This window comes from Molossus molossus, unplaced genomic scaffold (genome assembly GCF_014108415.1).
Source record: "Molossus molossus isolate mMolMol1 unplaced genomic scaffold, mMolMol1.p scaffold_m16_p_3, whole genome shotgun sequence".
NCBI classification, from domain to species: domain Eukaryota; kingdom Metazoa; phylum Chordata; class Mammalia; order Chiroptera; family Molossidae; genus Molossus; species Molossus molossus.
In genome coordinates, this window is record NW_023425366.1 from 5,997,957 (window position 1) to 6,013,218 (window position 15,262).

General features: G+C 45.6%; 1 protein-coding gene across 1 annotated transcript in view; it reads left to right on the forward strand.

Moving 5' to 3' along the window:
• The first annotated feature begins 2,367 nt into the window (after positions 1 to 2,367).
• The window catches only part of HCN1 (hyperpolarization activated cyclic nucleotide gated potassium channel 1), a 334,018-nt gene continuing 321,123 nt past the window's right edge, over positions 2,368 to 15,262 (forward strand). The window contains exon 1 of the mRNA XM_036280637.1: positions 2,368 to 2,762. Within this exon, the coding sequence (XP_036136530.1) occupies positions 2,368 to 2,762 (395 nt within the window). The remainder of the gene's footprint in view (positions 2,763 to 15,262) is intronic.

Sequence of the window (15,262 nt, forward strand, 5' to 3'; positions counted from 1 at the left end):
CTTTTTTTTTTTTTTTTTTTGAGATTACAAGTGAATGAAAAATAACCTAAAAGCTGTACCTGGAGCAACTGATGACTTGTGACCCTATTTAGATACTTCTTTGTTCTATTTAGAGAAGTTGTTTTTTAGTAGTTCTGTTATATTAGTTGAACACAGACACTGAAACAGAAAATTCTGACTAAAATCACTGCCTGGTCATGATTAAGATTGAGTTGAAATAGAACAAATAGGATTGGCTAGAAGAAAAGAGAAAGTGACTGAAACTCAGCCTAACATTTTAGATGGTATATTTTTACATTATTATAAAATTGAAAATTTATGTTAAAATATACACTGTCACACTCATGCCTGAAAATAGAGGGACTGGAGAAGTACGAGAATGGGAGAAAGGTAGGGAACATCTCTGGTCTAACAAAGACAGCTGCCTGAGCAAATGGGCCTTTCGTAGGCAGGTTTGGCTTTCGGCATGCTTGCTTTATCCATCCCTCCGGCTTCCTTCTGCCCTTGGACCCTGGCATCCTCATCTGACCTCTTGCATTTCCAAAGTCCCTACTATGATAGATCACAGCACTGTATTATATTCCTGTTTTTCCTATTTCTTACCATTGAAATTTGGCCACCTATCCTAATTTCTTAAGGTTCTGGTTTTTGATTAATTGAAAACAGATGGTGTCTGAGTCAGGATGAAACTCACAGAAAGAGATTTAGCATGGGCTGTGGTAAGTAGAATGGTAAGGAAAAAACTTACAAAATTAGAACACAGTTGGGCTTAATGGCTTCTTGTTTCTGCTTCTCCGGGCTTTTTTTTTTTTTTTTTCTGTTCTCTGCTTCCTTTCTCAGCTCTGTTCAACCCTCATGAAGGCATCCAGTTCCCCTCCTTTGCCATTACCCTCGCCTCTCTCATTGTTAATTTACTTCATCTCTTGTTCAGTTTTCCAGGAAAGCACCTTGATTGGCCCCACTCACTCTCATGCTAGGCCCTCGTGGCCAGCTTGTCACAGATTCCCTCCTGGAGGTGCCCGCACCCCCCTGAAGTGTGGCCTCGGCCTACAGGACCCCATGAGATCGTGGCGGGGCAGGATTTCCTTTGAAGAGGCCGTGGGCAGCAAGCCAAGGCTTGCATCTGTAACCGAGGTTTGGGGACGTTTGGGAGTCTTGACGCTCTTCTGCCCCGCTGAGTGTCTGGTGAACGTGGCTGTACGTCTTGTTTCCTGCAGCTAATCCGGGGGGTTTGGGAGACACGGAGGGAGTAGGATGCTGGCCGCAGCGTTGGCAGCAGGCGGTAGAATTCCTCTGAGAATTCTTTCCCCACCTGAAATGGAGACTACGTCCTGCCCAGATTCCAAGACCTCTCGGCCCCTGGAGCGGTGTGGGCGAACACTGGCCAACACGCATGCCGCTTGCTGTGTTCTGGATTCCACACTCTATCTAGAAGATGGGCCAGCCCTGGCGAGGTCTCCTGGAACACGTTCGTCTCAGCCACGGCGGCTGGAGGCCTCCCTGCTCACACGCGTGTTGGTGTGAGTGGCGTGGGAAGAAAGGAATCCCGTCCCCTGCTTAAGGAGCTCGGAGAGAAGCAGGGATGAGTGCAAGGAGGTCTGTTGTCTGTGGATGAAGAGCTTCGTCTGGAAGCCCTAAGCAGCTGATTACTCCGGGTTACCCAGACATGGTATTATCACTGTCTGTCCTGGCCTTCCGAGACACACACACACACACACACACACACACTGAACTCCCCTTCTGCTCATGCATCTTATCACCACTGTCAAATCTTACTTTCTCGTGTACAACCAATTTCTCGTGGGGAGCCCCCCGCCCCCTCCCCCTCTCCCCATCTGCAACATCATTCAAACAGGCGGTGTGAGTGTCTCAGTGAGTGCTCGGGTGTCTGCTTCTCCTGCATGAACACACATCCCCCAGCTCCGTCGGCGTCTCTCCCCGCTGGGTACACGCGCACGGACCCGCGCACGTGCAAGAGAGTCCCCCAGGGTTCCCGAGGTCAATGTCACGCTGGGCACAAGCGGAGCGAGCGCGCGTGGAGGGAGCGTGCGGCGCGCGGCCCCTTCCGGCCGGCAGGGGGCGGCAGGCGGCGGCGCAGGCACGCGGGCCCGCGGAGCCGCCCGGCGCGGGCAGCCCAGCCCAGCCCCGCCGCGGCGCAGCCGGAGCGCAGCCACTCAGGGCAGCGGCGGCGGCGGGAGCGAGGCGCGCAGCCAGCAGCCGGCCGGCGGGAAGCAGCAGCCGCCGCCGCCGCCGCCGCCGCCGCGACGGGCAGCCGGGCTCGCGCGCAGCCGGCTCGGCCCCGGCCCCGCAGCTCCGAGCCCCCGGCGCGAGTGGAGCCGGCGCCGCCGCCCGCCGCTGCCCCCGGGCATGGAAGGGGGCGGCAAGCCCAACTCGTCGTCCGGCGGCCGGGACGATGGCAACAGCGCCTTCCCCGCCAAGCCGCCCGCGACGGCCGCGGGCCCGGCCGGGGCCGACCGGGGGCCGGGCAGCCCGCCGGGGGGCGGCGGGCCGGGCGCCAAGGAGCTGGGCAACTCCGTGTGCTTCAAGGTGGACGGCGGCGAGGAGCCGGCCGGGGGCCTGGAGGACGCCGAGGGGCCCCGGCGGCAGTACGGCTTCATGCAGAGGCAGTTCACCTCCATGCTGCAGCCCGGCGTCAACAAATTCTCCCTCCGCATGTTTGGCAGCCAGAAGGCGGTGGAGAAGGAGCAGGAAAGGGTTAAAACTGCAGGCTTCTGGATTATCCACCCCTACAGCGATTTCAGGTGAGGCTCCGCGCCCCGAACCCCGAACCCCGCGTCCCGCCCGCACCTGCCTCGCTCGGGCTCCGGGGCGCCGGTCGGCGGGGGCGGCGCTGCAGGGCCCCGCTCGGGCTGAGCAGGCTCTTCAGCTCATTTCCACCCGGGACGAGGGGCGACGAGGAGTTCCCGGGGCCCGAGAATCCCGGGAGCCTCTCCCCCTTTGCTTCGCGAACTTCGGGGAAGGATCGGGGAAAGGGCCACGGTGACCTCCGATGGGAGGATGCTAAGTTGCACCAGGAAACTTTTTCTTAGGAAGTGAGAGTGTAATGAAGCAGCCAGAAAGTGGATTTGGGGTGCCTGTTGTCCCCTCGAGAAGCGCGTCCCTCCGCCAAGGGGCAGAGGCGCTCCTGGGGCTAAGCAGGGGTTGGGACGGCCGGCCAGGGACAGCCACCCACAGGTCGCCGCTGTTCCGGCCGCTCTCGCCCCGGGGCGTTCATCTGTTTCCCTCTGCTCTAGACGCCGGGCATCCTCAGTGCATTTCTGCGGGCAGCGGCCGGCAGGCTGGGCAGGGGCGTCTGCCCTCGGACAGCGAGGCTTGAGAGTTCAGGGCCAGCAGCGCTGCGGGGCTGGGCGTGGGCATGACCGGCAGCCGAGCCCCGGAACGGTCGCGGGTGTTCCCAGAGTCCCTTCCTGAAACACAGGGACACCCTTTCTTGACCTTGAATCTAAGTCTGTTTCAGAAACCTCTTTCCGGTTTTCCCAGCTCCAGAACTAGGGCAGGGAGCTGTCAGCTGTCAGGGTAGCTGCCTGGGAGACTTAAAATTAAGACGTTTCCTGATCTTGTTTGCCACCCAAGTATTCCTTCGCTTCTGAGCATGTTTAGAGATTATCAAATGAAGGTCGCGAAGTAGATCCTCTTATTAGCGTGCGCACACCCTGCGGCCACGTTATTTCAGCTCTTGGATATGGCTGGGCTTTCCATGAAAAATACGCGCAAAAACAAAAACAAAAGCAAAACTAGTAACTCAGGGTGGCCTTGATTGATTAATTAATTGACTCATTCGAAGCGGAATCAGGGAAAGGAGTGTGCGAGCAAACGAAGCGGTTTTAATAGGTGTCTATTAAACAGCAAACAATAAAAAAGCAGATTACTTTGAGTTATGTTTAGAAACTAAGAGAAATTGCCATCAGTTTCAGGCCTAAATGGGAGCTGTCCACAGTTCTGAATAACATTAGCTGTGGAAAACCCATACTCCTGCCACACAAGCCTTGGAGTGACTGTCTTCACTTTCTCTGAGTTATGTATTATCTCAGAAATCAGTAACCTCTATTATTTATGCATAGAGTGAATTGATTTTAGGAAGTGTATAATTTTAATGTGCTTATTTGCAAAAACACAGCAATGTCCAGAAGAGAACTTAGAAAACCGAATGACATTTATAGTCCACAGAAAATAAGGAGTTTGACTGAAAGATCTACTAAATAATCTAACATGTTTCCTCCACCAGTAAGATACTTATAGGAGAACAAATTGATAAATGACCTTGTCATAAAGTATGTAAGACTGTCATGTTCTTCAGAATTTTAAAGGTTGAACTTGTATGTGGCATACTATCTCTCTCAGTCCTCAATGGAAATATGTTGCAACATATATTACCTTTTTTTTTTTCCCCATGAAAAAACTATATGACAACAGCCTTCAATCTTAATAATAAAATTAAGCTTGGTCTATCCAGAAATATATTTGGTTCAGTATTCACATGCAAATAAAATGCTAAACTTTAATTTCACACTCAAGTAACTGATTACAGAGGCTGCTTGCTTATTTTGAACAATGTGTAAAGGCTCTATATTTCAAAATGGTGTCATATAGCAAACAATTAAACTTTTACCACTTACTGGATAAAAATTCAGGGCCATCTTTCAGGAATTGAAATAGTGTGCCAAAATCTTTAGAATGAGTGAAATTCGTGAGGTTAAAGATTCTCCACATTTTCCCAAGCAAGTTCATATGAGACAAACATCTCTTTAAAAAGAAAGAACTGTTCCTTAAAAATGGAAGAAATTGAAATCAGATGAGAGTTCAATTTCATCATGCATTTCAAAGAAATAGGAGATGACTAAGAAAAGAAGTGAGCTTGTGCTCCAAACAAATCCCATCACGGGGTCGTTGGAGCGTGTGGATAATTGCAAAATTGGAAGAGGAAAATGTCAGACAAATTAAACAGTCACTCTGATTTAGGTTTTTAACAGGATAATATCTTGGAAAATAGAATTTAAAAATTATGAGTACAGTATTTCTAAAACAATAAACTAAAGAAGTAATCAGACACTTATTTGAAAGACCAAATTCTGACAGTATTTTTGTCTAAAGGAAACGCAACATTGAGTAATCTTCAACACAGTAGACACGTTATGGTCGCGATCGGTGTGCCTGAGGCCCTTTGCCAAGGGAGACCTTGCAAGGGACGTTCTTAGCTATGATTCTTACGATGCCAAACATACGCTCAGTCATTTATCGACTGAGAAAGTAACTCCTAAGAAAAAATGCCACTGGGGAGGGGGGTGAAGGTAAGGATCCCCAAAGGTTTTATCCCTGACACTTTCATAAACCTTTGCACGGCCGGGCAGGTGAACTCAGCTGCTCCTTGGGCAGCCTCACACTGCTGCTGGTGGCTTGAGCCTGCTACTCCAGGGCATGTCAGGACTTGAGCACTGTGGCTAATGATCTAGTATCTCTCCCTTCTCAGGATGACGCTTCTCCACTTTCTGGTTTCTTGCCACTTCCCGGGCGTCAGGGCTCTGCTCCCACTAAGACTCCCAGAGAGCTAGCTTGGTGCCTCTGGCAGAGGCCCAAGAGAGTTATTGCCGTGTCTGGCAGGTGGTTTTCTCCTACCTCTGGTGTAAGTAGGGCAGAGGCTGAGTGTTTCCCTTCTTTCTCAGGAGAGGATGCTGTGGAAAGGTTCAGGGACGGAACTGGAGTCAAATACTGTTAGGAAAGCTGGGTGGGAGCTAGAGAATTTAGTGACAAAAACTTACATTTTTGTTTATACCATGATCTCTAATCACCCAAACTAGGGAAAATATCATTCCTTAAAGAATAAGATCACACTGATCTTTGCACAGAGAGGACATGGTGTCATTCTTACTGACTTTCATGAGAACAAAACACACAACTCTTTAATTTGGACATTAAATTTGATTTTTTTTTATTACAAACAGTGATTTTGTATTTACTAGCTTAAATTGTACATTTCACTTATTTAATTAAAAAAAAAGAAAGGTGTCAGGGGCCAGGCATTGTGCTTAGGCAGCCAGTCTGTAGTTATGGTATAATCCTTCCAACGACTGAAAGAACATCTAGAGTACTTTCGTGGATGGTTTTTGTTATGCCAGTAATTTACCTTGGAAGATTTTTATCACCAGACTATTTGCCATTTTGAGGATTCCGACATCACTTTGTAGGATCACCCTAACTTAAGGGCTCTTTTACAAATAATGCTCCGATTCCATATGCTTTGCCTGCTAGCATCTTGCTGCAGTCGGTGAGATTTCCTCTTCCACTGAATCCCATCACTTAGTCCGATAACTGTGTGCGAAGCTTCCTGTGTCGTGGGTACAGAAGATCTCTAGAGAGGGGAGTCACTTCCTGAAGGAGGGACTCTCCGGGTTCCCACTCCGTCAGAGGTCACGGAGGTGCCCAGTAGCGAAGGGAGTCTTCACCCAGGTTACACAGTTGATCAGAGAGACCTTTTGTGTCCCTGAGCTTCTCAGGAGGAAACAGTCCATCCCTCTGGGCTTAAAGACTAATTAGCTCATTGTTGTGGTATCTTTGTGCTGAAGGCGCTGGCTGTTCCTCCTGTTCTCCCAGCAACGCTCCTTTTATTTCCTTTCCATGTCAACACAGCCAAAGTTAACCAGCAGAATTTATTTTTTTCTCAGTTAGGTGAACCTTTCTGTATCTTACTAATTGAATTAAGTAGTTTTTTGGTGGTGCTAACAACTTTTAGGCCCAATTAAAGTGACATTATTGGAAAGATTTGGAAGTGTGCATTTTTTCAGTTACTTTTTTTTCAAAATATGTTTTTATTAATTTTTTTTTTTGAGAGAGAGACAGGTGGAAACATTGATGTGAGAGACGCATCAATCAGCTGCCTCCTGCACGCCCCCTACTGGGGATCAAGCTCGCAACTGGGCACGTGCCCTGACTGGGAACTGAACCATGACCTCTCAGTCTATGGGACAGCGCTCCATCCACTGAGCCACACAGGCGGGGCTCAGTTAATTTTTCTTTCTTTTTTTAAAAATCTTCACTCGAGGACATTTTTCCATTTTTTTTTTTTGTTCAGATAGAGTGGGAGGGAGAGAGAGGAAGAGAGACAGAGAGAGAGAAACATCGATGTGAAAGGGACATATTGAGTGGTTGCCACACACACGACCCAACCAGGGCCAGGGACGAACTGCAACTGAGGTACGTGCCCATAGCGGGAACTGAACCCGGGTCTCTCTGGACTACAGGGTGACACTCTAACTGCTGAGCCAAACTGGCCAGGGCATGAAGGCATCTTGATGTTCAACTTACAATTATTATTCCAGGAAAAAAAATATATATATAGGGGAAAATGGTGATGCTCCCTGACACATTCTGAGATTTGCTATGTTTTTGCAAAATAAACCTTCTTGGCTGTGTGTGTTTGTGTGTGTGTGTGTGTGTGTGTGTGTGTGCATATGCATGTGTGATATATACTGCTCAGTTATATCAGTTATATGCAGGTAACCATACAGTATGGGGCAAAACTAGGTTTTCAATTGTGAGTATTTGAAACACAGAGTTCATTCTTATATTATTATTTAGTAATTACTGTGTTTTTTTTTTTTCTGTATGAACAACTATAAACCTACTTTTGTCCCACTCTCTATATAGAGGTTGCTTATATTTGAGTAGAGCCGTTACCTGAAACATTTGACCAAGGTTTGAGTGACAAAAATATATTTCATGGATCTTTTCAAGTTTATTAGTTAATTTCTCCCTAATATTCTTCAACTCCTTCACTTACTAACTGACCACGCAGTAAAAGCAAAAAGTAGCAACATTCCGCATGCCCTGGATTTACAATTTGGAAAATCTTATTTACATAGACCTGGCTTTATCTTGATGGCATTAGTGATAACTCTAGAGAAGTAAGGCTAATTAGACACACAGTGTTAGCAGCTCTTGACGGGTTTTGTGTATTCACGTTCATTTTCGGTGTTTCGGTGTTTGGACCTGCTGCCGCGAACATCAGTGTGCCTTCTCTTCACTGTACTCTAGGCAGGGTTCAGGGAGTGGAGTTACTGGCTATGAACCGGTTAGAGATTCCATACGTGTGGGTTTTACCAGTTAACACTGCTGACTGTTGAAACGCCTTTTGAAATTTTAAGAGTGATATAGGTTCACCAAGGTCGGTATTCCTGCCTGGATGTGCACAGGCAGTTTTGGGACAGAAAGTCAAAAAGGGTCCTCCGTTCGGTTCATCAGAGTGGAAAGACAAATACTATTGTCGTGTCTAGTGGTGTATTCATTCTGCTTAAAACCCTTTAAAGCAGCGACTTCCTACCTTTCTCATCTCATGGCACACATAACTGCTAAAATTCTGTGGCACACTTCTCAGATCAGCAAAATATATATTTCCTGGTGTGCCACAGAATTTTACTGATCTGAGAAGAAACTAGGAATAATTTAGATTGATTTACCAAAAAAAAAAAAAAAAAGTAATTATCTACCCATTTTGCTCCAAAGTGACTTTTGTCAAAATTTGGTGCCTGTGCCCGTTTGTAAGGATTTCTGGTATCAGGAATTAACCAATCAGATGCAACCTTGTTATGCAATGCAACCAATAAAATGCAACTCTGTTATATGACCTATGTATTTATGGTTCCATCCAGGGCATTCACACCGGGCAGCTGTTGTTGTGTTGTCATTTTTTCACTTGACAATATAAGGGAAAAGAGGTCAGTGACCCCGACTCAATAATCAGGTGTTGCGTGTTTTGAAAATGCCTGTGGCACACCGGTTGAAAATCGCTGCTTTATAAGCTTCCCATTGGAATACATTTGACAAACTTCCCGAGCTACAAGAACTTGCATAATTTCAACTATCTCTGCAGCCTCATCAGATTCTACTCACTTTCTCTCTATTTTCCAGCCACGGGGTGAGTCTGCAGCACCTAGAACACAGCGTTTTCTCCTTGTTTCATATTTTAATGCGATTTAACCCTCCTGCCTGAATTACCTTCTCACTTTTCATTATTCTGCATCATAGTTAGGTTCTCCTCATCAACTGGATTTCAGTTTAATCATGGTGATCACCTTCCTTTCTCTTTCTTTTCATTTTCAGTTGGGCCTCTTGTTTCATCCGAAGTTACAATTATGTTTTATGTATCTCTCCAGTAGAATGTAAGCTCCTCAACCTCATCATTATTATTCAATTTTATACTCCTAATGCCATAAAAATACACACAGTAGACGACTCTTCTCTTGCCCAATTTTCTCAGATGCTTTATCTTTAAACAGACTTTTGAGATGTAACACAGACGCGATGCAACTCACTCATTTAACTTCTATGATTGAATGTTCTCTAGTAAGTTCACAGTTGTGCAACCATCACCATAATCAATTCTAGAGCATTCGATCACTCCGAGGAGCCCATCCCCGTTGGGGCTCATTCCATTCCCGTCTTCCTCCTCTCCTCCTGCCCTCCCAGCTCTCTGCAAGTACTGATATGCTTTCTATCCCCATGGATTTCTCAAAACTTTCTGGGCATTTCAGATCAATGGAAGCCTATACTATGTAGCCTTTTGTTGTTAGTTTCTATGTAGCATAATGTTTTCAGGTTTCATCCATGATGTAGTGTGCTCCAGCACTTTAATCCATTGTGTGATTATACCCACTTTGATTTATCCGTTCATCAGTTGGTGGAAATCTGGATTGTTCTAATGTTTGGCTATTATTAATACTGTTCAGATGAAGATTCTTGTACAATTTTTGTGTGTGTGCAGAGATATATTTTCACTTTTCTTAGAATTAGTCTCCAACCAGGGTATGCACACCTTCGATCTTAGAATTAATAAATCCAGACAAAGAAAGCTTTTCGTCCCCACAGTAATGCCCTCCTCACTGCCACCTCCAAGTGTGCGTCCCAACCAGCACATGTCCTGCCCAGCACACCGGTGGCGCCGCAGCATGGACACGGGGCCCGAGACAGCGTAAGACCTCGCCCGCCAGGAACTCGGCCCTTCCAGGTCTTCGTGCTCACGCTCCAGCTCTTTTACTTGGAAGAAGCAAGGCTGCCAAAACCAGTAATTTCCCAAACCTGCAGGAAAACGCGATGGAGCAAACCCAGTCGTTTATTCTTCCTCCCTCTTGAAATCATTGTGAAATAATGTTAAAACCCCACAGACACACAGATACATGGACAACTGGAAGAAAGGAGAAAGCACAGAACAAGAGAGAGCGGACACACTTCGGAAAACAGGAAGCTAATGGAGAAATCATTCCTCTTCCACAGTCTCTTGCCTTGATGCCCAGAGGCACCAGGACACGGAGCTGCTGGCTGGGAAGTAGTTTCCAGGAGAGCCAGGCTGGGACCAGGAGGGCGAAATAAGGGCTGCTCCATGACGTCCGAATGCTCATTGCTGACGTCCGAATGCTCATTGCTGACGTCCGAATGCTCATTGCTGACGTCAGAATGCTCATTGCTGACGTCAGAATGCTCATTGCTGACGTCAGGATGCTCATTGCTGACGTTAGGATGCTCATAGCTGATGACAGAATGCTCATTGCTGACGTCAGAATGCTCATTGCTGACGTCAGAACGCGCAGTCAGGTCAGTTCTGCTCAGGCCGGACACTGCAGAAGAACACCTCCGGTGGGAGATGTCTCAACGTCTGCCAGGAACACTTTTATTTATTCCCTGATGACCTTGCCAAAGCCTCACCTACGTACATAGAGACGTCATTATATCTTGGTATCCCATCGTCCAACATGAGCGGAAAACAGATTATGAGACTTTTGAGAAAAGTGACCACCGTAAAAGGGAAAGGCGAATCAAACAGCAAAAGTTAGTCCACAGAACAGAAGCTTTGGGGATAGGGAGAAATCACATTACTTTTTAATTGTTAAAAATATGTTTTTATTTATTTATTTATAGAGAGAGGAAGGGAGAGAGAGATAGAAACATCAGTGTGAGAAACATCGAGCGGCTGCCTCCTGCACGCCCCCTACTGGGGATGGAGCCTGCAACCTGGGCCTGTGCCCTGACCGGGAATGGAACTGGGACCTCTCAGTCCATGGGATGATGGTCACTGGCTGGGCAGGAGAAATCACATTATTAAAAGTGCTTTGTAAATGATATTGTCAGGAAGGCATTTTATCTATATAATAATAATAGTATTCTATGGAAAGAGTACCCAGAGAATAAAAAAAGTACACTTGAATACACTCAGTTGGTGCATGAAGTCTAAGAAACCTTTCATAATTAAGGAAGAAGGAAAAAAAGAGAATGGAAAATATAAGCAAAATAGAGGGTAACTTATAAGGTCAAAACCTATAAAAAGATGTCCAGAATGAGAGAAAATTGTGGAAATGGACATAGTGAACTAGCAGAGACGTTTCAAACAATATTTTCTGGATAGCAGGGAGTGAGATGTCCGTGTGAGAAACTGACGGAGTGCTGAGCACCGCGAGAGGAAAAGGTTCCACCAGAGATCACGCACAGGAGCGTTAGGGCTGCACTGCATCAGAACAAAGCACTACGACTTTCCAAGGAGAAAGTTACGTATCAGGAAGTGGGAAAAAGGCCGTAAGCTAAATGCATTGTAACAAAGACTACAGAATTCTGAAAGTGATTTCTAGAAGAATTATTACCGTGCCATGATATGAAGATTAAAGACATTTATAGTTCAAGAATTCTAATCCTAACCACTCATGTATCCTTTCTTAGAAAGTTACTGGATCATGTGCTCCAGCAAAATGAAGAGCTCCACCAACATAGTGTGAAAACATAGAAGGCGGGATATGGGGTCCACCACGGAGGAGTATTGAAGGAAAGTCTGAGGAGTAGCCTTGAATCCTGAAGGAAACCAGTCCAGGGTGGGGTAGGAAAGCTGAGGGTTCTGGAAGAAGGCCTTCAGGAAAAAGAAGAACACCCGGTGGATATCAACATTTGAAAAGCAATGTTGCCTGGCCAGTGTGGCTCAGTGGTTGAGCATTGGCCCCTGCACCAAGAGGTCATCAGTTCAATTCCCGGTCAGGGCACATGCCCAGGTTGTGGGTCCAGTTCCCAGTGGGGGGCATGCAGGAGGCGGCCAGTCGATGTTCTCTCTCATGGATGTTTCTATCTCTCCCTTCCTCTCTCTCTCAAATCAATAAAGAATAAAAAAGGGAATGTTAACAGGTGTTCCACAGATCATTTGGAACGAGATAACTTTGACTTTCATATGAATATAGGGTAGGTACACCGACCACAAGCAGATGAACAGAAGGCCTTTGTCAACTCCAGAATGATTTCAGGATGCATGAAAAAGGGGAAAAAGAGCAATGCATTGTGTGACTGGGCAGCGAGGAGCACGTACTTGTCAGAACCCTGTGACAAGGCTGGTAGGTTCAAGCAAAGGTGACAGTTCCTGCATCGTGGGAGGACAGAGAAAGGTGCATGGAGGCTGATGCCGAATGAGAGCTAGCCCTCGTCTGCCAGGACTGGGAAGAGCAGGGTTCACTCACAGTGGGCTCAGCCATTTCTTCTTGAAACGCAAATTAAACACAGAAAGACACAGTTAGGGTGTTTGAATTGTGAATGTGGGTGTGTAATGTGAAAGGAACGGGGTACAGTTTACATATTTTGTAAAATAACCCTTAAATACTATTTTACTGTAAAAGACGAAGACTGTAGATATGTTTAGTGGTAACATACAGTTTTGCTAACGACAGACTCTGGAGTCGAGATGTTTGGGTTAGGATCTCCGCTCCACCCCCTGGGCCTCAGTTTCCAAACTTTTTGAGAAAAGTGTCCTCATTTTCCTCCATAAAGTAACATCTGTATCTTGTCAGGTTTGGGAAAGGTATATATTTTGTATTTGCATTATAAATATCCATGTAATGTCTAGATATGTCATGCTTAGGAATTATGCTCTGCACTCAGGCTAAATAAGTGTTCGCTGTTGTTATGAAAGTCACATTGAAACAGAATGAGGGCATGTGAACCATTGGAAAAAAAGTACTTTCTCCATACACACTTGACACTCTTAGGAATTCCTTAAGCAGATGCGTCTGGGAAGGCAGGACCGTGGAAGGGAGCAGCTGCTCCGTTTGCTTATCTGTGCGTGGCGGTCTCTGCGCGTGGCGGTCTCTGTGCATGGCGGTCTCTGCGTGTGCGTGGCAGTCTCTGCGTGTGTGTATTGCGGTCTCTGTACGTGGCAGTCTCTGTGTGTGTGCGTGGTGGTCTCTGTGTGTGTACGTGGTGGTCTCTGTGTGTGTGTGGCGGTCTCTGTACGTGGCAGTCTCTGTGTGTGTGGGGCGGTCTCTGTGCGCTTTGTGCACTAGGTCGTCCCTGCGGCAGCCAGCACTGGAAACTTCTAACGCATCCTCTGCACATTTCCCGGATGTGACAGTGCTGTCTCTTAGCCAGTAGAGCTGCTGGGTGTGGAGCAGTTGGAATGAGCTCTTGGGGAAAATTCTGAGGGCCGAGAGTTGCATGTGCTCCTTTGTGTTCATCTGTATGTTCATCAGGAAATGGTCTAGTTGTACCATGTGGGATCTTATTTCAAATCAGTTAAATGTTGTATATGAGCCAGATAAGATGATTCATAATCTGCTATATTTTCCATTTTCCTTTTTATCATCAAATTTGATAGTCATGAGAAATGGTTGTTTGGCAATATGAGTTAAGAGAGATAGCAGATTTGCCCTGGCTTGTTTTGCTCAGTGGTTAGAGCATCAGTCAGCCAGCCCTCAGGCCTACGGATCGTGGACTCGATTCCAGGTCAAGGACACGTACCTGGGTTGTGGGCTCGATTCCCAGCCTCAGTTCTATCCCTGGCCCGGGTCAGGATCATGCAGGAGGCGACCAATAGACATCAGTGTTTCTCTCTCCCTTCCACTCTGTCTAAAAATCAATGGAAAAATATCCTCAAGTGAAGATTAACCAAGAAAAAAAAGAAAGATTGTAAATGTGAAAAAATGATTTTAAAATCTCTTTTTAACATCATTTTAGAGCAGATATCACTTATTGCCTTTATAGAATGTTTAGCTGTGTTATTTATTTTTTTTTAAAAGAGGATATCACTTATTAAAAGTATATAGGCTTAGTTGTTTGAGGGATATGAGCAGAGGCTGAAAAAATGAATTTTGCAATTTTTCTGAGTAGTACCTGTAAGGAGAATGAACATTAGTTAATTTTTGCTGTAGAAGAGTCATTCATTGTTTAAATAATTATTTTCATAAAGCTTTGTTCTGAGCAATAAATTTGGGAATTGTCTTGACTAACCATGTAAGTGAATTACAGTGAAGGTGAAAAACAGATATGTTGCTTGGGATTTAGATGTATTTTTATTTATATAAAATAGCACAAATATATGCCCAAAGTACCTAGTTATAGTTGTCTACGTATTAAACAATATAAATAACCCCGGGATTCTATTAACGGTACCTATTGATCACATTAATCATTCATGGCCTTCCACTTAGGTTCGCTCGCAGAACACTGCCACACCAAGCAGACGCCGAGCGAACATTCGTGACAGCCTGTGATTGCCAGAGGTTTGCGGGTCCCTGCAAGCATGCTGAGGTTTAGACCCTAGTGAGGACTTCCTGACCTCTGTAATATTTCCACGCAGAAATAAGCCACTAAGAACAATGTGTGGAAGACACAGGTGACAGTTTTGCTTGGACAAGCCATTCACTGATGAGAGCTGTAGCTAGAAAGACGCACTTTGAGAGGGACGGAATTCCCTCCAATCTCGTGGCTTCGTTTCGAGGCCCACAGGGGGTGGGATAGAGACCGGCTCCGGATGAGTCTGCAGGGCACCGAGCACAGAGTGTAGCTAGAAATCTGTTTGGGATGAGAGGAGATAAATTGTTTTGCACGGGATATTTACCTACCTTAAAAATCTGATTGAACCAACTGCGAAATGATAGAATTAACTCTAAGTTCAGTAAGATGGCTGATTCTAAGACAAATATATTAAAATATATCAGTAACCTTCCTAAATATTAATAAACGTGATAGAGGATATATAATAGAAAAAAATTACCAAATGCAAAAGGCAAAAATATAAACGATATACTCACATTTGAAAATTTCAGATCAATATTAAAAAGATGTATTATTTGACTAGAATAATTGAGTAAAATCCATTTTTATGAGCTTGCAACAAAATGAAATCCAAACTGGTTTGAATTTATAAAAGGTAAAAATTACTGAAATCACTGTTCCTAGAAAATTATTAGTAGATTGTTTAATAGTATCCCAATGGGAGAGAGTGCTCCAA